The sequence below is a fragment of the Rhipicephalus sanguineus genome, chromosome 2 (genome assembly GCF_013339695.2).
Source record: "Rhipicephalus sanguineus isolate Rsan-2018 chromosome 2, BIME_Rsan_1.4, whole genome shotgun sequence".
In the NCBI taxonomy this organism is placed as follows: domain Eukaryota; kingdom Metazoa; phylum Arthropoda; class Arachnida; order Ixodida; family Ixodidae; genus Rhipicephalus; species Rhipicephalus sanguineus.
Genome location: NC_051177.1, coordinates 88,363,365 through 88,389,145, shown reverse-complemented (window position 1 = coordinate 88,389,145; position 25,781 = coordinate 88,363,365). Strand labels below are relative to the sequence as shown.

At 46.0% G+C, this 25,781-nt stretch overlaps 1 protein-coding gene across 1 annotated transcript in view; it reads right to left on the bottom strand.

The window, feature by feature from the left end:
• Positions 1-2,820: 2,820 nt before the first annotated feature.
• The window catches only part of LOC119381726 (uncharacterized), a 92,490-nt gene continuing 69,529 nt past the window's right edge, over positions 2,821-25,781 (bottom strand). The window contains exons 12-20 of the mRNA XM_049412877.1: positions 19,435-19,619; positions 18,504-18,737; positions 17,825-18,008; positions 16,948-17,081; positions 15,818-15,967; positions 8,086-8,218; positions 5,673-5,828; positions 4,907-4,992; positions 2,821-3,114 (exon numbers count right to left, since the gene is read on the bottom strand). Coding sequence (XP_049268834.1) covers positions 2,836-3,114; positions 4,907-4,992; positions 5,673-5,828; positions 8,086-8,218; positions 15,818-15,967; positions 16,948-17,081; positions 17,825-18,008; positions 18,504-18,737; positions 19,435-19,619 — 1,541 coding nt within the window. The 3' untranslated portion in view covers positions 2,821-2,835. The remainder of the gene's footprint in view (positions 3,115-4,906; positions 4,993-5,672; positions 5,829-8,085; positions 8,219-15,817; positions 15,968-16,947; positions 17,082-17,824; positions 18,009-18,503; positions 18,738-19,434; positions 19,620-25,781) is intronic.

The window sequence follows — 25,781 nt, the reverse complement described above, 5'->3', positions numbered from 1 at the left end:
TGCGCTTGTACCACGTTTTACTGCGACATTACATATCGTATACTGTGACGCCTGCACACAGGACGCGTATGTTTCTGAAACATGAAAGTTACTTTCAGTGCAGTTCCAAGCATTGTGCGCATATAAAAGTGGCTTTGAGCATTTGTAATAAATATCATGTACGAAAAAAAAAAAACGAAAATGGGCGTGGCTCTGTGGTAGAACACCTGCTTGCCACGCCGAAGTCCTGGGTTCGATTCCCTCTCGGGTTAATCATTTTTTAAATAATTTGCATCCATGGCGATTTGACGGTCACAAACAATTATTTTTCGCTCATAACCAACGACGCCGACACGCAAAAAAGTTTGCGAATTGTCCAGATAGGTGAAAAAATACATGTGGCGCTCCTATTTCCGGCGCCCGATTCACAGCTTGCATAATTTTGTCTGCAATAGATTCGCGAGTGTGTGTCCAAGGGCTGAATTCATAAAACTTCCCTTTTGTAAGCGCGTTTTCCCATTTGTTAGCCGGCTTCGCTAATCCCATATCCCGCATCGTGATTGGCTGAAATATCTTACGATTTAGCGCAAGACGTTTTTGTGAATACGGGCTCTCTCGCTCTGCTTTCCCAATGTATTGCGCAGAGCAGGATTCAACGGCGTCACACTGTGCTCCTAGAAGGCACTAAACAAACAAACAAAAATATCCTCGTAACACGCTCCCGCTCGAAAACAACTTTTGGCTAAACAAAATGAACCATTAGGCCACGCGAACAGTAGAGTCCCGGGCCACACATATAAATATATACAAAGAAAAGCCGGAACAGAGACGAAGCCTTTCCAGGCAATAACCCAGCGTCGTACGTTTCCATGTACACAGGCGAGATTGCTGGAACTTGTCTCCATTAGCGAATAATTTTTTCACGGTTCGCGGGCGCCCGAAGCGAACGCTTTAATTTCACTTCACAGTGAGACATGTATACCCAATGCTGCTCCACGGGAGACCGAGACAGGCCTCTGCGACGAACCAAAGCTGAAACAAGCGCCAACGAAAAAAATAAGAAATAAAAAAAAAAACTAAGCGAGGGGCGAGAGAATTAAATCGGTGAACGCGAACAGCGGCCGTACGTTCTAAATGGCTGCCAGCAAACCCCAACTAATCAGGCGATCGCCCACCATTGGCGTTTCGAGCGACGGTCAATATCCACGCAGCTTTTTTCCTTCTTTTTGATCATTCGGTTGCGGTATAAGTGTATAGCGATGTTTTCTCTGGTCGTGCAAAATCTGACCGGAAGCAGGAAGCGACCGAGTATGCCGTCGTTGAGGTGGTGGTACTGCGTGGAGGGAAGGAGAGACAGGAGGATCGCCAGACCGAACGCTGGTCACGTCCTGCGGACACTGGCTAGCTCTCGTGGGCGGTCGATGACGCCGTGGCGGCTACCGGCCGGCGGCGCTCAGACTGCGCCCCCAGGGTTCGCATCACTGGGCGGTGCCAGGTGGGCTTCCCAGACGGCGCACTGACCGAGAGGCCCGACGACCGCGTCGTCTAAAACGTCAGCGAAGGCGAGCGCCTAGCCTTTTACGTCATTGAATCTTTCACTGCCAGCTATATGTGGGCAGAGCCCCTGTTTGAAGCACTGAACTGCCGTTCAACCGAGAAGGTTAAAAAAAATGCTGTAGTGGAAGCTCTCGCAACTTCCCAGCAGCAAATGTGAAGCCAGCATTCGCTCGTGGCTTACCATAAAAGTATCGCCTCTTGAGTGATGCCCGATTACAGATAAACCGTTTCTGTTCGGCCAACATAAATGCAAGGTTAATTATAAAATAAGAGGTCGCTGTGCCCGACGAATCGCTCCCTTTTCTTCACTTAAGCAAACGCTTTATCGTGCCTGTGGTAAGATGGCGGAGGCTTGGCTTCGCGTTCGGGACGGAATTTCTATACTCCAGCACATTTTTAAAACTTTCTTCATCTCTGTGGGCATCAGGAGTGTAAGTTACTCACATGTGTACTAAGTACACATGTGAGTAACTCATATGTGTACAATGCCCAAGATGTATACTCTTTTTTTTTTTCACAACTGGTATTTCGTCTGAATACCAGTCAGTTCAGAATGGTTATGTTGCACTTTAATTTTCGAAGAAGTGCTTATAGTTATACTGGAGTAAATAAATATCAAGCTGATGAATTCACACAGTTTACTGTCGCGAAATAGAAAAGCGCTCGTGTACATCGATTCAAGTGTACGTGAAGGAACCACACCGGTGGCCCTTTCGACGAATCAATACCGAGTCAGAGCTCGTGAGGTCAGACAACAGCCCGCTTTCTCAAGAATATCTTACTTTCAGCGACATGCACTAAACAAAGAGTCGTATCATTTTTATTTTGGGAGTAGCAGTCAGCAAATGTGTCATGCTATACATATCTACAGTTATGCTGCATTACACTTGGTTCATTTTCTCAAGGGCTGCGTAGAGAAATCGTCAATACACATGCACAATACTATGTTGTCTCTATGTGGGAACAACACCGGTACTTTTAAATTGCACTTAAAATCTCGAAAATTTAATGCAACGTTATTCAGGTGCCAACGAAAGAAGCCAGAAACTGAAGCATAAGGGATGTATCCCTCTGAAAATTCATTACCTCCAGGTCACGAGACCTCAGCTACGCAGCAAGTAACAGCCACTCGCTGCCGGTAACAGCGGTTGAATTAAATAAAGAAGAATGACCCAACGAATAACGTCGGAACCATGACCACTATGAAAGTCCTAGTTGTGTCTCTAAAAAGCGCCTTCGCCGCCGACGCAGACGAAGACGAAACGCGAGTGCACGGGCACGCATAGCGGCAGCGCGCGGTCATTGGCTGCTCCTGAAGTTCGTCGAAACCTGATTGGTGTATGAGTTGTAAGACACCATGGCCGGCAGCGGGCTGCTGTGAGCGTAGGAGACCGTGGACCAGCTGCAGCACTGCAGGGAGCGGTTCTGCTGCTCCCGGTACATGTCCAGGCTAGCGGTGGGCACGTCCATGGCCCACTCCTGCGGCTCGGCCGATCCGAACAGCAGGAACAGCAGCCCACCGACGGCGTAGACGGCGGCCGTGATGTAGAACACCGTCTTCCAGTTCTCCACGTTGTTCTGCGGAACAGCGAGAAGTTGTGGCAACGCCCCGTGAGCTCTTCTCGAATAATAAGGATATTTGTTGGGGTTTTACGTCCCAAAACCGCGATATGATTATGAGAGACACCGTGTTAAAGGGCTCCAGAAGTTTCCACCACCTGGGGTTCTTTAACGTGCACATAAATCTAAGCACACGGTTTTCTATAGCATCTCGCCTGCATCTAAATGCGGCCACCGAGGGCGCGATTCGATCCCGCATCCTTCGGGTCAGCGGTCAAGCGCCATAACCACCAGACACCGCGACGGGTGAGCTCTTCTAGAAAGCGCAAGGAACGCAAGAACAGCGGTCGTCCATTTCGGAGTATTCGAGCTCTTCTCGAAAACTTCGAAGTGGATGACCGCTGTCGTTGCGTTTTTCTGCTGCGACAAGAGTGGTTAAGCGAATCTGTTTGCCAAGGCACATGCACTGTGCCCTCGTGTGCAGAATACCGGCGTATGACAATTCCCACTACGGCGAAAAACTTTCAAGCTTCAGCAAGACATGAAGACATGAATGAAGCTTGGTAAGACGTGCATGAAACTTATAGTGCAGAATACGAGTACAAAAAGGGAGGCACACCAGCCGTGTCTTTCATGTCTCTTCTTAGTACTCGTACTGTGCGTTAAAAGCTTATTCCGAAAGGAAGTGAGATCAGTATCACGGTACTTTGATCAACTCGGACAACTCTCCAACGACACTGCGTGCATAAAGCTATTAATTTTGTTCCGTTTAGTTTCTCCGTCATTTTATGTCGGAGTGGCGCTTTGCCGGCGTTATCATAAGTAGGACTGGTCGATCGTTAGCGGTGGTTGATGTGAAATCACTAGAATCTAGGGAGAAAGGATTTCTTCAATTACACTGACGCATGTGTCTATCCTTGTTTTGTTTTTTGATCTCGCGTACATTTCTGTGCATGCGAATCACGGCGTGAATACTATCTCCAGAAATTGACATTACTTTCCTCTCATTATTTCGTCACCCGTAGTACAACACCGCTACATTTTACGTACCGAATTTATTCTCGACTGAGGGACACATTAAAGAAAGCAATCTATACCGCCCCCTTTTAACACTGTATTTTAGCACTTAGATTTAATCTTCGTCACACTTCAAAATATTTCAGGGGAGCTTCGACTTGCAGAAGTAGCAGTAGTAAGCGCTGTACGCTGAAAGTGCACGCTAAAATGTGCGCGCCGTGATCCACATTAAGCGTTCAGGACTACTAGTTTCCTTGATATCATCCTCAGTGACGCTTAACTAACGTGACACAGGCAAGAAGATAAAGGATAAAACTTGGGGGACGCTAGAGCTTCGCTTTCAAGAGTAGAACGCGATAGCCTTATCGCCCGCCTTCGTATTGCCTTCCCAATCTCTAGCGCGCCCGTGGGCACTTTGCGCCATCTCGTGGGATTTCTGTCAAGCCACTGAGGAACCTCCGATCTGTGCGTACCACCAACGCTAAATGGTGTATATAAATAGCTCGCCGTTAGTAAGCTTGGTGTATGCGTGGTGGCCGAGATGCTAAAAGCATTGCGTCACGAAGTGAGGGGTCGCCGGTTCGAATCCCCTGTCCCACTTGTACTAAAGTTTTTTTTAGAAAATAATTTATTTGCATCTACCTCCAATTTTCGCTCACGGACAACGCTGATATTTCGCTCACAACCAAAGACGCCAACACCGCCGACGTCGCCGACACCGGAATTTCTGCGAGACGAGCTCTTTGACTCTATTGCGTTAAAGAAAGAACTGTGAGAACTTGAGCATACTTACATGGGTTTCGGTCAGGTAACCGACGACTTGAGGGGCTATTATTCCTGTCGTGTTTCCTATGCAGTTTGTGATCCCAAAGAGAGTACCTATTAGCGAGGAAAAAGAAATAAATAAACATTTCATTTCAGTTAAGATAACGTAGCCAAGCGTGTTTTAGCATATCGACAGACAACGACTGCTATTGATAAATTCCAGCTAACATCTTTTTCGCAGGGGCAGAAACTTTCCGACAACAGATGCGAGACATTATTTGCAATTGGAAGACGTGCTTCTTGCTAATACATATGTCAAACTGAAGACTGCTGGTCCGTGTCGAAGGCTCTTCGGTTATAAACCGCAATCAATACTACCCTCCATGTCATTCAGCTTAGTTAATACACATCGACTTGGTACGCTGAACTGTCGTAACTGACACCAACCACCTTGCCTTTTAGCTAAAACACGCGCATCATTTTGCTTTATAGCTAATGTATTCAAATAATCGGGCAGACCTCTCGAGTATCCATTATTGAGCCCTTCGCTCCCTTCTCTCACTCTCTCCTCCTACCGAGTCATAGACGCGGAACCCTGCCCCAGCTCTGAAATGCCTGGATATGTGCAACGGGGCTGTGAGAATATTAGTTTGACTAGCGTGTACGTTAACTGTGATAACGTTACTGTTTAACCTATCTAGGAGAACACGTGTGGTGATGTCGGTTTGGACCTGTAGACATCGGGCGCTGGTTGCAAGCGTAATACGTAAACAGCGATACGTAAGCGCTTTTACCTGCAAAAGCAGGGGCCATGTCGACATGGGTGCAGTTGAAGCCGGAGTTTGCGAACGAGATTAGAGATATGGCCATCCAGAACCAGAGGACGGCCAGCATCCGCTCGCAGGGCGCCATGGTCACCGCTAACAGGCACAGAGCCGGTCCGAACGCCGCTGCACGCGTACCGGTGTCGTCATTAGATTTATGGGGTTTATGACAGCCCTGAATGGTACACCGAATTACGGGGAGCATTCAGTGCTCCGGTCTCATTTCAACCAACCGTGTTTTCTTTAACATAAGCATGTTCCTTTTTGCGTTTCCATACAAATGTGGCCTACATGGCTTGGAATCGAACCAGCCACTTGGTAAGTCATAAAAACTCGGCTATAGCTGTCGTGGCGAGCGTTGGAGTTATGCCAAATGCTTAGTATTTAGAAGAAAGTAATTGGCAAAAATATTTCATGAAGCAAGAATGTTCGAAAGATTATATACCGCGTGATAAATGTGCACCGCTGGGGATAGCACACTTTATCCCTGTTTGCCATTAGTTTTTTTTTTTTCATGTGTTTTTTTAGGCCAATACTTTGAAAATGACCGTTCGGTGAATAGGTAATTATAGCACATAAAAGTTTTTGCGGAATCGAACAGCCGCTTACACACCTTTAATAGCGACGCGCTATATGCTAAAAGGATTATAGTAGTCGTAAAGAATCTCCGAAGTCACTACTGTTTAGACGCCCGTTAAATTTCAACGATCACTTATATCATGCCCAAGAAATAGCAGCATTAGTTAGTTTTTCATTACAAGGAGGAACAACGCGAGTGTGGCCTCTAACGTCGTGCATAGCCATTCACACAGTTTCGTGGAGATCATTTGCTGTGTATTTATTAGAGGTACTATCAATCATTTTTTCTGCATTGTGCTTGTTACAGAAAAACTGCTTGTAGTCAAAATTCCACAGACTATCGCCGTAAGTTATGAAGAACAGTTAGCTGGAACAGGCCGTTGTTCTGTGCATCTTTTTTTTTTTTTTTTTTGATGTTGTGACAAGCACTACTCGTCACAACCCTTTTGAAGCTGCTCTTTACCTCTTATTGTTGCTTCAACTGCAAATTGTGCTTGCGGCAATGCTTCATATTCTCCTTACGTTTCTGCGCAGACCATAATTATTATAAACAGATTTCGATCGTGAAGGCAACACATTCCGGTTGAGAGCTTGATTGGTGTGTTTACTTCCTTGACACGAGCTGGCACCTTGCCTGAGACAGGTCTCGGCATGTTGTGGTCGATTCGGTAAGGGAAGAAATCGTTATGTTTAGCACTACATCACACAAACCATGCGGATAGCGCGTGTTGGTGTCCTGATGGGACGTGAGTGGTTTCTGCAGCACGCGTTAGTGCGGGTGTAGCAAGACTTTCCCTCTTCAACCACTGTACGGTAAAGCTAATATCGCCTCTTCTGCAAAAAAAAAAAGAAAAAAAAAGACACATGCACGTGTCACATCCGTGATTATAGGTAACTGAAAGCCGGAAAAGAAAATGCCCACGTAGCTACAAACTTGCAGTCATCATTGAAGTTTCAGAGAAATTACGCTGCAGTTTCGGCATGACGCTGTTGAAACAATGAATTCTGTATTTGCGGTAAAGAAATACAATGCCTTGCCTTACAAATTTTGAACTTGCGGTCACAGTTCGATATTCTTGAAATTTCAAAATTTGATTTGAAGGCAGTGTCACTTACAAAAGCTAGCGCTCACGTTCTAGAATTTTCTTGATGAGTTTTCGTTGCTTTCAATATATTTAGTTTAAGAAAGTTATCAATGAAGTTACCAAATGCCAACCCCCTCCCCTCCTCTAAAAATTCCTTGTCATGCGCAAGAGCTCCTCAATAGCTCGCTGTAGCGCTCCGAGTCATCGAAACGCATATTCTAAAATCTGGAAAAATAGTCTATGAATTCAGTCTGCGAGTTTAGTTGTGTTTAAGTACACTTTAAATCATAAAACGTGTGTACCTGCCAGGCCCGTAGCCTGAAATTTTTCCGAAGGGGGGGGGGGGGGGGCACTTGCTGAAAACCTTGACTATATGACAAAAACACCTATTTTCATTATTTGTTTTTGGTAAAAACACCTACTTCACAAAAATTTTGGAAGGGGGGAGGGCTAGGCCCCCCTCCCCCCCACCATGGCTACGGGTCTGGTATCTGCTATAGTTTATAACAATTATTCTTGGGGGAAGGTGCGGTGGCTGCGCTTTGCACGAGGTATATGTGTATCGGCACTAATGTTAACGAAGGTAATCTGAAGTCCTCGCAAGTTTTTGATGGGCCTCAGCTCCAAAAGTTTCTGCACGAACGCTTACGTATCGAGGCTGATGGTGTCGTAGTAATTTCTATGTAACCATTAAAAAGACGTCCCGAAGGGTTACTTACAAACGGAATCACATATTTTTCGGACGGTAGTGACCGTAACAATATTTCGCCGCCGGACGAGGTCTGAGGTCCATCCGATGATCAGTGAGAGCACGGACAACGCCAGGTACGGAGCCCCGTTCAGAATCCCGTTCTGTGAACAAGGTTTTTTACATGTAGCGTCGTACAGGACACTCGCCGACCATTGTTCTTGGTGCGGATGCAAAATAAAGCGGGCGGGGTCCGAAAGCGATGCGAAAGAAAGTACACGTGGGCGCGAACCTTCGAAATTTGTAACACGACTTGAGTAGTCCCTGCTGTTGATGCCTTTTTCATCCGAGAATTCACTGTGTACATTTGTGTAATGTTTGTTTTGTAGCGTTAGCTACACTAGCCTAGCCGAGCCAGTTTCACGTGCCTCTTTAAGAGCCGTGCTGCGCATGCGCGAGGATCAGTGATGTCACGCACCGGAGCCGGCACCTCGCGCGCCATCCGCCGCCGCCGGTCTGCGCTTTCCAGAGGAGTGACGTCGCAGCCGTGGCAGCCGGCGCGCGCGCAGCTATTCGCCTTCGCTGTGCAGTCGACGTCTGACACTGCGCTGAAGCCGCTTGATAGCGCCTCTGATTGGCGTTTGCCAGTGTGGTATAGCCATGGAGAAGGAGAGCGCAAATGCTGCTCAACGGCGCAGAGGAGCAGAGAAGCTTAACTCATCGGATCCCGAAGTAGTTGCCTGACAAAATAAATATACATGTGCCACATGATACGTATACCGTGTGTGTGTCATTGGAGCAGCAGTAAGCATGATAATCAAGCTAATCCTACACAATCAAGAAAGCTAAGAATAATCAGCTGAACCTTTGCTAACGCTACGTTATCCTCGCATAGCCGAGCTAAGCCAGTGCAACATTTTTTAAACACATAATTAATAAAAGCTCCCATTGATTTCCCTGGCCGACGAATGGTACTCTGCTCCGGTAGTTTTTGCACTTAATCCGAAAAAGGCTTTTAAACCACCCCGCGTTGAAAGACGAGGGAGTGGTTCCTTTCTCGCCTTCGCTACCTTTCCTAGAAGCGATATCTCCTCCTCGCCACTTATGTGTCCATAAAGCACGTGTACAATGCCAGCACTAAGCGCTGAGCGTATCAGGATGTCGCGCTTGTCGGCTGCATGCTGTTATCTGCACTTGCGCAGTCGAAAACACACGAAATGAAGTGAAATCAGTTGATCGCGCACGATAGTCATGCGAGGCAAGAAAGAACGGGTGGGCAGCTGCATGGCCAAACAGTGTAGCAGACAATTTCACAGCTGATATTTCGCGTATATGGACCAATCGAGAGTATGTACTCTAACGACGTCACGTGAACCACGGTTCTTGCGTCACGAAGTGCGCCAGAGAGACGAGAAACGCCGGGAGAGAATAACGCGCTCTTTTTTTGTATTTTCAAAGGCTGTTTAGGGGCCCTTTAATATATTGGCGTGAAGTTTTGTGCTATAGTGGGTACTCCACTGTACAATAAAAAAGGCGCGGAAAATTAAACTAAGGACAAAGCGAGGGGACGGCACAAGCGCTTGTCCGCGCTCCCTCGCTTCGTCCTTAGTTTATTTTTTCGCGCTCTTGTTATCTTGTTCCATATATCAATTTTTATTTTACTGTATAGCGCATAAGCAGTGGCGTAAAATAATGTGCCTTGAGGCTGTCGGGACAAAGGATGTGAGGACTGCTCCGAATGATGTTGCTTCGGTTGTTGTGGCGCATGGCCACCATTGCCTGGGCGAACGCAAGCAGCAAATGCATTCTGCTCATTAATTTCGTCACTTTTTCTTTTAGGTCGACTTTGTACACAAATTTGTTTCTACGTTCTATTTGGTCGGTCTTACAGTGTGCACATGTCTTTGCAATCACGTGCAGTACTGTAGTATTATAGTGGCTGGAAGTATGTATCACACCTCTCTCTCTAACATAGACGTATACACTGTACAAAAAAGCGTCAAGCACGCTCCTCGCATTCTGTCCACGCTGTCACTGTCGTGGTGTCCAGCTAAATGAAAGCAGCTATTTTCTTTTTTCAAAGTCTCAATTTTGACCGGACGGCTAACTCTTGACGGGGGCAAAAAGAAAAAAAAAAGCAGTGTCAACATTGACATAAAAGCGGGCGTTATTTTAATTTTTATTTATTTTTATTACGATATAGAACTTCGGGCATACAAGTTTGGGAATAATAAAATATACAGTATTTAATGTACGGTGATCTTTCTTTTTCTGAAATATTTGTATTCTTACGCGTTTCGATCCTGAAATTTCGAACGTCCCTAAATAAAGAAGGTAGGTGTGATACTAATGTTGGTCGATTAACCTAGAGGCAGTAAATAAAAGACGTGCGTTACTCGACCCTAATAACTGTGTTGCCCTGAGACCTGACAGTATATTGTACACGTGTTTGGAACGTTATCGAACTAAGCTATGGGAACGACAGCTTCACAAGGTTAGCACGTGCAACGTGCTCGGCATTTAAATAATCAAGATATCGGTAGTATGCGTAGAACAGTACTCTTTTCATGCTGCAACCTAAGGGTTGGTCGTAATCAATACCTTTAAAATAAAAAAACTGCTTTTCTTGCCCACCAGTCGCTACGCATTGCTTGTAATGCCTGATGCCTCAAGGCACACACAATCAGTGCTGGGCAGTATCGAAGATACATGTATCTTAGATACTATCTAAGATACTCCTTGGGTATCTTGTATCTGTATCGCGATACGTCTCGCAAGACGAGTATCTGTATCTGTATTTCCGATTCATTCAGTAATGTATCGTGTATCTTAAGATACAAGATACTTCTATAAAAAGAACACCGAGCGAAACAATTAACGGTGGCTGAACTACGCTTCTCAAGCGGATACTGCTGCTACTAAGATACTTGAATAAAACTAACGACAGTGACATTATTTTATATATCTGCCAGAGTTCTCCAGCGAGGGCAGGCGATGAGGTCAGCGCGTCCGTATTGGTGGAGCACAGTCACGTGGTGGCGCTCGCGCGATCTCGACAGAAACAAGCCCTCGAACGTCAACGAGCAGTCGAACTTCGCTTTCTCGCAATTTCTTCTTTCTTTTTACTCGTGTCGGTACCATGACACTTCCTCGTAAACACTGTACTGTTCTACGTACTCTAACGCGTACGAACCTCTCGCGAAAGTTATGATGCCTCTAAAGTGTCGTTATCGAAGTTTCCCTTGCATGGTGTTTCGTTACGAAGTCTGAGGAATGCAAGAATGGGGTTTCTTTGCGTCTCGCGGCTTTCACACGACAGCGATTTAAAAGATCTCATGGATGTAAGTTTGACTTACATACGATGAGATTGACTTATATCTAAATGAGATTCTAAATACTGTCGCTCCACCGGTGCTGATGCTAGATGCCGTAGAACAAGCACTTACGTAACATAAGGTATCTTGGTGTACTGTATCTTTGTTCTTCCTGCTAAATTATTCAAGCAGTTATTTTGATCATAATCTGATTGTCACCATGAGTGCTATTTTTTCTGTCCTCCGTTTGCATCACATCTAAAGAAAGCCCGCGAAACATGACCACGCGTGATTGCCCTCGTGCGCTGCCGTACTGCAGCGCTCTCAAATCCGCTTCGAGCGCAACAAGTGACGCGTGGACCATGGCGAAATAACCGGCCGCGGCTTTATGCATCGGTTTCACAGTGCGTCAACATTTCTGACGCCCGCACACGGCAAGGAAATCAAGGAAACGCCGTCGTCCTCGATATGCTGACAGTTCGCGCGCCGGTTGTTATGCTCGAAGCACGTTTTAGAGCGCTGAAGTAGGGTAGCGCACGAGCGGCGGAGTCACGTGGTTTCATTTGCTATTTCGGGCGCTTTCCTTTAAAATCGGAATAAAATCACCACGCAGAATGTACGTCACCACCAAAAATTGGACCGGTCGTTTTGGAATGCCCTATACGACGTGATGGCACCCACTTGGTCGTAAATGAATATTAAAAATCATTTTTTGACTTCAGTTAATCATAACTGACCTCAGTTAATCAGCCAGTTAAGCGAAATATAAAACATATTATGAGGAGCGCCACATGACGATAAGCCATACTCCATTGGTTTCATTCAGTCGCGGTTAAAGGGACACTAAAGAGAAACAATGAATCGGATTAGATTGATAAATTGTACTTTCAGAACTATAATGTCGTTAATTTCACCATCATAGGTGTATCAATAAAGGGGAAAATGAAGTTCCAAGTTTCATTTTTAAATTTCGCGGTATAATCTCCACGCACGACGTCATGGATTTCAATGTGTACTTATCGTATTTTGGCGCCATTGGCTCAACAAAATTTCCTCAAACTTGGTATGTTAACTCTATGGCTCCCTCAGAGGACAGTGTACTTCATTTTTACCGTTTAGGAACTACGTAGGCCCAAGTAGGCGCCGTCAAAATATGTGACGTCACGGCGAACGGTGTAGAAACTTCAAGGTGGCGTCGCCACCCACTTTCTGTTTTTGCGCGATTTCTCATTTACTAAGGGTCTTTTCGCAGCAAGCATGGTGTTCCTGATATCGTGAAAGAGTAGTTTACTAATACGAGAAAAATCGTTTTGTCTTTAGTGTCCCTTTAACCACTTTTTTTAGATATTTGATTCTATAGTTACGTGAAACGACCTGTAAACGTATTCACTGTGATTGATACGGAACCGCCTTGCTATTTGACTAAAATATATTGGTTTTCTTTTTTGAGGTCACCGTAAAGTTTTTCGCTGTTGCAAATCACGAGATAGTCGGAACAATAATTAACAATAGCAGTAGTATTCTGCAACGCTTTGTGCCACTACAATACGCCTGAGACAATTCTCGACGGCACTAGTGCTCTCGGAGAAGAAATTTCAAAAGATTGCACGTTAGTCAATATGTTGCTAACGAACGCTTTACGCCAGCAGATAAGTAGAATATACAAATCATTGCAGCATAGGCGGAGAGTACGGGGGGGCTGGGGGGCTTGCCCCCCCCCCCGGACTGCCTCATGGGGGGGGGGGGGGCAGAGCCCCCCCTGGCGTCGGCCCAGGGTATTTTTTAAGAACTTGGCTTAGGTCCCCGGTCGTCCTGTCTGGCAGCTATTTCACAGGAGGCTGTTTATGCCCGCTTCTTTTTCATTTCAGCCATTTAAAGTTCGGCACATGGGCCAGTGACAAGTCAAACATTCAATGGAAAAGTGCCCCTCAAACGGATTTTTACGTGCAGAATGTGTTGTGCTGATGAACAACTGAAGCGACGACTTAAGTTATGACAAATTAAAAAATTCACCGGCGATTACGATACTGCCTAATTCGCTGAGAGCAGCCTCGTGTTCGGGCAACGCCAACTGTGTTTGAAGTTTTGACTATCCGCAGTTGTAGCAATGTAACATTCGTTACATATTGCCACAGAAACTGCCAGCGCTCGAGTGCTACGCACACTATATACTCTGTACATTGCAGCTGTCGCGAACCAAGTGAAACGCCCACAGCCCCGTTACGACAAGCGAAGCCAGCCGCAGTGCACGTGCCAGCCCTGCATGCGCACGAGCTCCGACCGAGGGGCCAGCGCGTGCGACAGAGGAAGAAAGCGAGGTTAGAGGCCAGTATCTCGTGATATCGACAGACTCCGCGTTCGCTCTCTTTCGTCCTCGTTCGCGCTATCGGTTACGCCGCCGACGCCAACGCCGATGTGCGCTCAACGCAGGAAGGGACGCCCAAGAGCTGCGCTCTAATTGTCTTGAACCCCGTAGTGAATGGTTTTGAGAACACAAAAATGATACTGAGATACAAAGCAATCCCGACACAGTCAGTCAGTGAACGCTTTCGCAGAAACTTACTCGCCAATAAAAAAACGGGTAATTTCTTGGTTGCCTACATATTGGTACCCTTCGACATGCCTGCTTGTAAAAGTGCCGAGAAAAGATAGTACGCAGTTTTGATTTACCAGAAAGGGTTTTACTAAAAGTTCGGCCACCAATGAGCAACTCCATTACTCGTCCAGATTCATAACCGCAGCTTTCGCACAAGGTGTAGTGGTAGCAAATGGTATTTGCTACCATCTCAGAATTTCTTTCGGCCATCTTGAATTGAACTCACTGGCATATAATTAAAGCTTCCCGTGATAGCGTTAGCCTACTGTCTCCTGTGTGGCGCACATTTTAACAAAGTAAAGTCTAACCCCACGCATTGAGTGAATCGATTTTACGCGACGCAGTCAACGAGTCAACGAAAAAGGTCGCCTACGCGACCTTTTTCGCTTCGAGCCAAAAGTTACGAGGTGGATCGATGTCTTTGTGTAAATTGAAAAATAAATCTAGGGTCTTCCACTTACAGATCTTCATTATGATATCGCGGGCACCTAAGAGACTAAAGTTACATTAAATTCTTTAATTTGGAAGTTGGACTCCTCTCTCTCTCTCTCTCTCTCTCTCTCTCTCTATATATATATATATATATATATATATATATATATATATATATATATATATATATATATATATATATATATATATATATATATATATATATATATATATAGGGAGAGAGAGAGAAATGTGGAAGAGAAAGTCGGCCCCCCGCCCCCTCCGGTAAAATGAAAACTCTCCGCCTATGAATTGCAGTTTTAAGCCCTCAATGTAAACATGATGCGTAACGAAAAAATATCGCTACCAGCGTTATTGCTGCATTTTGGGTGATCCGGTATTGCGAAAACGGTAATACTCTTACGGGCAAGGTTGAAGTGCACAGCGGTATTTGCGCCATCGTGCGGAGGCTTCTTATTGACGTTCTTATATTCAGATAGCAACCCGCTAGCTGGTCGGCAAGTAGAGAAGCGGCCCCCATTAGTTACAAAAGTGTCAAAAAAGAACCATTGACAGCGCAGCATATAAAGAGCTCTCATGTTAACCTGAATTGTTTCGGAAGGAAACGAATATATCTTGAGCAGTAAGACAGAAATCTGGGGACACAAAGAGGTATTTTCTCAAAATTAAACAAAGTTGGTCGCAGTTAAGAAAATTCCGATTAAACATTTTTGTTCATAAGCGTTTCCTGCTTCATTATATCGATATATAAGAGCAAATTTGCAAATGTATCGAAGTATCTTAAGATACAATTGGGAAGTATCGTATCGGATACAATTATTCCGGAAGTATCTTGTATCTGTATCTCAAATACTTCTTGCCTGAGTATCTTGTATCGTATCGCGATACAATTTCACTGTATCTTTGCCCAGCCCTGCACACAATGAATATTGGCGCTACACCATGGACATCATAACGGCAATATTTTCTGTAAATATTGAACATACTGTCGTGAAATGAATGGAATGCAAAAGGTAATAGGCACCAAATAAGGAACACCTCGAAAGTCTGTCATTATCCAGTTTAACTTTTCTGACCGGCTGCCTGAATAAGAATCAGAATAAGAATTTATTGTCGTAAATACAGAGATATTGCATACGTTTGGTATACATAAGGAGGTGCCAAACTCGAACACTATTTCGGGAGCTCCTCTCAGAGCAACTATGATATTACACAATGTTTAAAACAATAGCCCATCTGAGAGATATGAGTAATAACGGAACATGTTTATAGCATAGAAGCGATAAGAAAGCGTGCGGAGAGTCGTAACATGAGGACACTCCTTCTGGAGCGAGAATCGACTTGATAAGCATATAGGTATTGTGAGGCACCCCTCGCTTCGAGTATAGATGAGCACGCACCTGCGTAAGTCCGAAGCCGAGGATGTTCTTGAGGTAGTTGGGAAGTTCGGTCATGAGCGTGTAGGAGCCGTAGGTGTGCGCCCACTGTGTGGCCGCCAGTGACCAGACAGCCGGAGACGTCAGAATAGCCTTCCAGGGAATCGGCATCAGCTGCACGCGCCGGCAGTTGCAACGCAAAACTCAGCACACATTCTTCGGGCGCATCGCTGGTATGACGAGAGAAACTTAAAACAGAGCCGGAAGGAAGGAATGAAACAAAGGTAGGAGGTTAACCAGAATGCTGTCCAATTGGCCACACTATACTCGGGGACAACTTTCAGTGGCAATGAAGGGAAAGCTACAGAGCCACAATGCACGTATCCTACCGCTAATTAATGTAGTCCCACAATTGCGTCCGTATTTTCTGCGTGAGATATATAAAATACTTCTTCATTTTCTACATGTAGCTTTTTGAGACGGAACGCAGCGCACACAAGCGAGATATTTGTATTTCTTTTACTTTATACGTTGTCACTTTGCGTTTTTGCGTGCTTGAAAAAGTCGTGCCTTTTACCCGTACCTTAGAGGCTAAGCAGCGTTTGCGTCGAAATGCAACGCTAGCTATCACTTTCCACGGCGTTGCGTGACGCGCGCCTAACCGGACTACTTCGCGTAGCAGTACATGTGCAGACGCTCCGCCCCCGCAGCTTTCCCTTCATTGCCACAGAAAGTTGTCCCCGAGTATACAGTGGGGTATTGGGAAAGGGAAATAGAAAGATGGGAAAGAGAGGAGGGAAGGAAACAGAGCTAGGAAACCAACGCCGATACGGGACATTGTGGCCTGAGTGCGCATGCGCAGTGAGCTGCATTCGACTGTACGTTGTAAATTATCTACCGTAATATGCAAAGAACGTAACGACGTGGGCTAACGCAGAGCTCACGAAGCACTGAAGTCACCAAGGGAGCTGTTTCCACAGGCTGGTAACATCAACCGATATCGTTAGCAGCGTCGACAGGCACCTGTTCTCTTGTACTGCTAAGGGCATTTGTTTTGAAACTTTCGCAACGCCGTATGAGTTGTTACGCGCAGCTCGCGTCGTAAAGTCTTTTGAAACCACGCACACTATACAGACTAGGCCATGCATGCTTACGCCTGCGGATCCCTGCATGATGACGCTGCCGCCGGTGATGAACATCAGTTCGCCATGGCTGATCCTCGGATGCTCCACGGGTCTGTTGTGGATCATCATGAACCACAGGAGGCACCAGGCGCAACCGGTAAAGCCTGGGCACGCATTCACAGACACATACAAAGAAGCACACTTTACGTTATAATTGTTGGTAAGACAAACTTTTAGCCATACCTGACGCCAGGCAGTCCTCCTGCGGCGAACATAACTAAGCAAGACCTTTGTGAATTCACTCCTTAAGAATCGAGGAAGAGCGCGCGTGAGCGTTTCACTTTTGCAATAGCTGACTGGCTGCCTGGAAAGCCCGTAGCCAGCCCCCCCCCCCCCCTTCCGACATTTTGGTGAAGTATGTGTTTTTACCAAGAATAAATAATGAAATTCGGTGTTTTTCTCAAAAAGTTAACGTTTTCAGCAAAGGCTTCCCACACCCCCCCCCCCCCCCCCAAAAAAAAAAAAAAACCTTGCTGCCTGGTATGAACTAAGTTGATGATTTGTTGATCGGATCTTTGGTTGATTCACCGGTACCTCATTTATAAGTCGTTGCTTGGTTGATCATAAAAAGAACTAGTCAAACTGCCTGAACGTAATTGTTTATAGCAGTGTTGGTGTCCGATTATTTGTGAACAGCAGGCTCTAATTATAGGGCTTCGTTCGCTGTCCCTAACGTTATGGCCTATACGTGCGAAAGTGTTTGTGGCCCGAAGAACAATAGGGCATGTTTATCGATGTCTGCGTCGAAGCAGCTGCTTATGACGCCAACGAATTTGGAACTTCATCGCTCTAACATTCTGTAATATAGTAACAATGTTTGTAGACGGCATGCATACGGTCTGCTCACCGAAGAGGTAGAAGGCGGATGGCCAGCCTCCTAAGACTTCCGAGTCACTCATGACTCCTGTCGAAGTCATGGCGACCACGGTGCCCGTGAAGGAGCCGGTGAACACGATGTTGGAGATGATGGTGCGCTCCGCCTTGGGCACCCACTGCGCCAGCATCGCCTGCATGGCTGGGAAGCAGCAGCTCTGCACGGAGGTCAGTACCACAGCGAGTCAAGTTACGGCCTTTTCTTTAACGCGAAGCTTCTCCCTCAACTAGTGCCTAAGTTGACAGCGTGACGAAATAATGCAATGTGAATATCTCATTGCGCAGTGCCGCATTATATAGCAGCTAGAGGGCCGTTCGGGGATCTCTCTCTCTCTCTCTCTAAAAATAAAACAAATAAGAGGCTCAGGTTTTAGCTTTTGTAAACCTAGTTATCACGAGCAAAATGTGTGTTTGGCTCGGTTTTGCAAAGACTATGCACGCAGTGTTTCATTAAAGTTAAGTTTCTCCTCCGTGTTTCTGATGGTGTTGCTGAACGACGGCGGCTGCTGCGGTAGCTTCGATCCTGGCACACTTCCGCGCTTGGTAAGTTTCTGTGTAACGGGCGTAGCAAAGCTTTCGCTCTAAAAGAGAGCAAACAATTCTTCGTTGCTGCGAAGTGTAGGTGAGTCAGCGTGTATATATTTTAGGCATACCCCGGCGACTCCCATGAGGAATCGGACGAGCATGAGCGCCGTGTAGTGCAGTCTGGCGGCGGCCGGCGTGAGCATCGTGAGCAGCGACGAGACCAGGATGCCGGAGCCCATGAGGTGCTTGCCGCCGTATCGGTCAGCCAGGCGCCCTCCCGGGAACTGGAGCAGGATGTAGCCGTAGAAGAACGACGACAGCACCGCGCTCTTCGTCTGCTCGTCCCAGTCGAAGTCACCCATCTGCGAACGGAAAATCACACGGGTGTAGCTACGATTCCTTCACCCGTTACAAGAACTCGTAAGAGCAATGTAGTACGACGTTTGGTGCGTTTGTGCCTACCAGTGGCGTATTCAGAGGGGGGCACACTGGGCCCGTGCCTTCCCCCCCCCCGAAAATTTTTTGCCCCATGTGATGCAGAACAAAAAATGACACTCGACCCCACTAATTTGCCCAGACCCAATGTCGGATCAAGGAGGTGCCCCCCCCCCCCCCAAAAAAAAAAAAATTTCTGCCTACGCCACTGGTGCCTACAATACCACAATTAATATATCTGAATTCACAAGGGTTTCAGTTTACAAGTGAAACCATTTTCTATTGGCCGGCTGGCATAGCTAATGATACGTCCAATACGAGGATTAGATGTTTCTCTTACGAAAGAATGTAGTACTACAGAGAGGTTTTGTTAATACATGCCCAGATGTTCACAGGCGCATTAGCTTCAGCTGCAGAATGAACAAAATGCGGCGTTGATATTTCGACGTTGAGCAGTTTCAGCGAAAAAAAAAAAAAGGCTCTAGTGCTCAAAACACATGATTTAGGGATAGGAGAGAGTGGATAGATTGACGGCTACGGAGCGTCCTGCAACAGCAGAAACGTTCAATAAACATCCGGGACAGATGCACAGGTTGAACCTCTGCGTGGTGTAATAGAGCGCACCAGTTCCCTGGTCGAGGCGTTTCCCACGTCGTCGAAGTTGCAGCCTGTGTCGGCGGTGCGGTTCTTGTCGCCCGTCATGCGCACCATGGCCACGATGGCGACGCTCAGGTTGAGCCGCTGCACGTACAGGTGCATCAGACCGAAGAAGCCCGCCAGCGCGAACACGTAGCGAGCCGCCACGATGTCTGCGAGGACGAAGAAGAGGAATGGGATCACTGCGGATACTCGCCCCCACCCACTGTCGCTGGTAAATGAAAATGGGGGACTCGTTGCAGAAACGTTGTTTTCTTGGCCAAAATTTTAGCAGCGCCGGCCTTTAAAAAATGCGAGAATTCCCAAACAACTTTCTAATGACTTTTCAGTAATTAATTATCAATATATTTAAGGGACCATGTTAAATTGCGGAATCAAAGTTTAGAGGGTATACGTTCGAGATATATATTGAATTAGAGGAACTGTTGAGGCTATAGGTGTGGTTTTGAGACACGCGTTCTTAAAGCTGCTGCGAAAGGCAATGACATTTTTTCATACATCTTCCCAGGAGCTCTGGGAACAAACTACACGCGACATACATTTTCGGGACGGGCTACTCGAGCACCTGCGTAATCCCTCAGAAATAGGCATGTCTTGAACCATGGGTGACATCTATTTGCAATGCGCGAATGTGTACCGAAGATAATTAAGTTAATGTGCCCCGAATATTTTAGTTTACATAGCTTAACATTATCTCCGCATCTAACGAAAATAAATTTCCCACTCGTATAATTGACGGCCTACATAAGCTTCAGCTACGTCTCGAATGTCTTGTTTATCATTGGAACGCCTCGTTTTTTATCTTTGTTTCGCGCTAGTACACTTTCTTCTGCAGCACGGTGTCGAGAGACAGGCACTGGAGATGCCATGTTCCAAGGCTCAAGCTATGGGGCAATCAACTACGGCGAAGCTGGGGGGTATCAAGTTGCCCCGATGTCCGGGTGAAGGTATATTGCATTCCGCGTCAATCTGTGGGTTGTTTTGATCGGCTCTGGTTTCCTAATGAATGCACTCATCTGTCCGAGTACCGACATGGCGTCATTCGATGCCGAGAGGACACCTCGACATAGGACAACACCATCAGACACCTAGTGTTTGTGCGTCGGGAGGGTACTTCACGAGTATGAAGATGCTCCGCTTTCTTTTTTTTTTCTTGCTGTTTTTGTTTATATAGATTGCATAAGGTGTTGAGAATATAACGAGGTCGCCTTGTATTCAACACCGAAATGGATCGCAGAAGAGGCGAAGTTATTATGTCCTGCCTCGCGATTACTTGAGCAAGTATTAGTGCTGCAGTTGGTAGATTGTGTACAATTATTTCTTTTAAGTGCGTCGTCAACTACAGTGTTGTTTACGTGAAACATCTAAAGCAGAGTATGTACTCACGTGCGCTTAAAACACTAGACCTCAGTATGTAAACTCCGCTGTCCCCCTTAAAAAGAATAAGCCCAGCTTTTCAGCAGACAATCATGTGATCCACGCCACGTTTCATCAGCACTTTAACTTACGACCACATCAGTTCTACAGATTCCTGCCGTGTGATCTCCCCTACCTCCCTTCCCGAAAGTACTTTAAAGATCTCGGTGTAAAGCAGAAACGTCAGCTGGAGCTTCGTGGCGAGGGGCCTTAATAACAAAGACTATATGCAGTACTGGTGTGTAGTCCCGGGGTACAAACCCTCTCGAGGAAGTCACTAAACAAGCCACGTGCGGTTTGATTTTACAAAGTCACTTTGTAAAGTATATAAGCCTTCTGAAAGACGTATCCGTAAAGTCATTGCCTCTGTCTTTTAAACGGTATTTTAGAAGCGGAGGCCGCGAAAAGCAAGAAAATGCGTACTCACCTGCCATGTTTGGAATGGTTTGCATGTCGATAATCGTTCGAAGCGGCAATATTGAACCGAATACAACTGTCCTGGAAGGCAACAGATGCTGAAATTATTGACGACTTAACGGTGTTAAAAGAAATGCAATTACAAATACTTGTAACAGACAGAACAAAATGCCACAGTTATGTGAACTGAGGCAAGCTAGTGTACAACGGCAACTGAAGACTGAAGACGGTGAAAACGAAAGTATGTGCATTACTTAGCCCTAAATTGTCCTATTTCAATCTGTGAGTATTGTACTTAGATTTAGGCGCACGTTAAAGGGGTCATGAACCACTTTTCCAAGTAATGATCTAATGGCCTCAGTATCGGAGTGTACTGCCTCCCGAATCGATTGCCGCAAAAATTTCTCGAATCCGTCAAGAATCAGCGGTGTTACGGGGGTTTGGCGCACGCTCCCAGCGCTTTCTCTCTTTTCTCGTGCCGACGAGCGCACTGGAAGCTAGACAGGGAGGGATGGCATGGGGGAAAGAAGTTACGCCAGCGCGCGTCATGAAACGCGATCGCTCTCCCGCTGTGATTCGCTTGCGCGAGTGCGGCATGCTATGTCTCTTGCGACGTCAAGCGGACAGACGCCCCGCCCACCGACGAGAGTGAGAACCGGCCTCTGTTTGAAAAGAGGGTGCCTGGGGAAACGGCAACTTCGCGCTCCGCTTGTGGCCATTACGCGGCGCGCACGACTGTAATATTTGGCAGAGCAGTTCATAGCCGTGTCAGCTTTCCGCAGGATGTGTTTTTTCAATCAGCCCAAGGGGTGCTTCATGACCCCTTTAAAGAACCACAGGCGGTTGAGATTTCCACAGCGCCTCGTCTACGGCGTCCCTCATAATCATATCGTGGTTTTGGGACGTATAAGCTCAACAATCATTGTTAGCTCCCACGCTCTGGACTAGGATTACGGACGTTGTACATATACCTTTAATGGCTTCCGTTATCTCTGTGATATGCACTGCTGCTGCTACAGAAAGAATAGCATATATAGTTCGGCCAGCAGAGGCGCTCGCATGTTGGTATTAGCAGGTCAGGGCCTGAATCACAAAGCAGCTCGCGGCCTGATAGCGGTTCGTCTAAACATGTCTCCAGCTAGTCGCGGTAGTCAACATATCAGCCATAGCGGTCGGCCATACGGCAGCAGTTGTCACGGAAAGAAATTGCAAAGCGTACATTGGCATCTTAGTAATGAGTGATACTACTGCATCAGCTGTAAATCGCTTGTGCGTTCTGTAGCAAATATGGACAGGAATGAACAGAACTTACTATGCGTCGCCGCGCCTGGGTATTCCAACGGAACGGTCTTTGCGATGCCAGGTGCAGGGAACAAAGACGGAGAAGGCCGGCTTCAATCAGAAAATGACTTAGCAGCGGCACGGGACATTACGATGCGTTCTCGCAGGGCGCTCGCACGTTCTTCGTTCTCATGCGCGTGTCGTTGGCGCGAGCTTGACGGCAGCCGCGCTTGAAAACTTCTTCCTCACATGTTAAGATGAAAGAAGGTGAATTCTTCGAGGGGCTCGTTTCTTTCTTAGACACAGCGTAATGAAATCACCAGACAGATTCGAAAACTGGGTTTTGGCCCAACCGACGGCGAAGGTGTTTCCTCGTCCATTTTAATTAGTTTATATTTATGTCATAATTACTGCAGTACAATTAAAGCTACAAATAATGTCCATTGTGATTTCCTTGACTTCGCTGTCTCGTGATCTCGGCGGTCGTTCCTAACATGCTGTGGCACGTCGATCTCTTTCGTAATACTTTTACTGTTGGTGTGTCCTCTATTAATGGGTGTAATGGGACGTTCTTAGACAGCCTATACTATACGTGAGAGGAGCGAAACGACGTATCGGAATGACAAGGATGAGAATACAAGTGTTTTGCGAGTTTGCAGTCTTGTTTAATTTATGACTCTGTAGCCTATCTTCCTAGGGGACACGCTACACAATACAGGCCTTACACCACACATAATACATATATGCACATAACTCATTATGCCTTAAAGGTCTTAAATGTAAGTCTCTATCGCAATAATAATAATAAGAAAAAAGTTGTCTCGTTTTCAAATGTTACATGCTACGTCTTTGAAGGACTCAGACTCACATGAGAACTAACAGACAGTAATGTCAAGGAAAATGCTTTCCTTGGCATTATTGTCTGTTAGTTCTCATTAATATCATGTCTAACAAAGAAAAACGAGCCCCTGAAAATTACCCTCTTTCCTTCAGGCTTACATGTGGCATGAAATGTTGCGTCTGTTTCAAAATCTTTCTTCTCTCACTTAATTTGCGCAAACGCTACTCTGCACCTTTAATGAAGAATAGTCTCGCGAACACTACCGGGGAGATATGTTCACTGTTTTCTGCTGCGCAATACAACGAATCAAAAGAAAAAGTTATAACAGAAGGAAGCCAGTGGTGCTTCATTCGCGCATTGGTCAAGGGACTCACGCCAATTTGTCGAGGCTTCCACACGTCGATAACAACACCACGTGGGCGAAAAGCAAAGGTAATATAAGTAGTACTGAAGTACCGGTGTACCAGTGTACGTCACCGATTTTTTTCTTCCTGAAATCGCGCTATCGACGCTGCTAAAGTAATGAGCTTCAAGTCTGTCGTTTCGGTTAAGTAATCACTTTTCATCGATTCACTACTACATGCGATGTTCTAGGTGCTGTTTCGTTTTCTTTCTTTTTTCTTTTGGCTTTGGGGGGCAGCTAGAAACGATCCTACCAGCGTAGTGCCAATATTCCGCCGTAATTAGTTCTTAATCCGCGTCAAAGAATTGGAAAGCGTGACCCGTACACGGTGAAAAAGAGAGAATAGCGTCAGCTTCTGCATAAGAGGCTTCTGCGCTGGTTCACTCGGACGGAGAATTATCCATTGCTGTTGAAGAATCCATACGTGAATCAAATCGATTCATTTGCTACATCAATCGCTCATAATTTTTAACGCAACGTTGCCTCTTATAATGTCTTCTTTTTGTTCTCTTGTAGATGTTTATTAAAAATAGTTGATTAAGTATTGTAAAATTAAGGCTCATTAAAATAATTTTCATCGTAATTAACGTCATCATAATTGACGTCATCATTTCTAGTATAAACTGATTGGGTAGGTGTCCATATTCCTTGAAACATCATCATTATTTCGTTATGCTTTCACGAGCGACAGGAATAGGAGGTTAGAATTCTGTTTTTCAGAAATCGGATTCCTGACTTTTTGCTTCGCCAGGTGCAGTACATTCGATTCCACAACGGATGAAGCTTTGCATGAAAACGGTTACATGTGTTTTTGGCTAATTACATTGCATAAGAAACGCAAAGATCAAGCATCGTTTCGAGAATCTCACGCTGATGGCTGGAGAGTTGCATACTATTTGACAAGAGAGAGAAAGCACTTTATTTGCACCTGTCAGGGAGTATGGGTGATTGGGGTGAGGCGGAAGCTACCTGGCCTGAACCAGGTAGCTTCCGGCGGCGGCCTGGGCTTGACCGATAATGACTTGTTTTTAGGCTTGGTCTTCCTGGTTATTGAGGGAGAGTTTCCACGATTCTTTGTTTCCATTTACACCGTTTAGCTCTGGGCAAGCCCAGAACATGTGGTCTAGAGTTGCTATGCCTTCACAATTTTTTTTCATTTCGTAGAGTATACCTCAGGACAGGCCCGTAGCCAGAAATTCTTTTCGGGGGGGGGGGGGGGGGGCACTTGCTGAAAGCCTTGACTATTTGAGAAAAACGCATATTTTCATTATTTATTTTCGGTAAAACACCATGTATCCTAAAAATTTCGGAAAGGGGGGGGGGGGCGCCCCCCCCTCCTGGCTTCGGGCCTGCCTCAGGATGTCATTTGTTCAGGGTATACGGGCTTGGAAAGGTACCCGTCTGCAGTTTTTGCCGGATTCCTTCTTCCTTCTTATTGAGAGATTTACGGGGCTGATGGAGGGTTCTGCTGCCCATTCTGTAGTGTTATAGAATTTCTCTGTGCGTGGTTAAGTCTCGCTTTTTGTACAGGGAGTAGTCTACCTGCGCGGGGTGCCCGGTGTGCGAGTCCTCGGGCCGACATTTTGGCGACCTCGTTACCTATGAGTCCACTACGGGCGGCGCCCATAGAAAAAAAGATTGTACTAATAAAAGTGTTAAATTAACGGTTTAATGCAACATTATACGGGTGTTGTTAAAATTACTTACCAGGTGTTGAAATTGAATTGAGTCGAACCCAGAGACTCGCCAACCAATAATCTGTTAGCCAAACACAATTTGGTCAAAGTGAGTAAATTGTGCCACTACACACCCATCACGTTAAAACACAGAGATAACCTGCTACATTTTGCACGTACAATGTCAGCGCGTTCTCCACTGCGTAGCGAGTGGTTGCCCACAGCTCGTACACGTGCAAATTATGGAAAGTCTGTTCTTACCTATCAAATAGCTGCACTA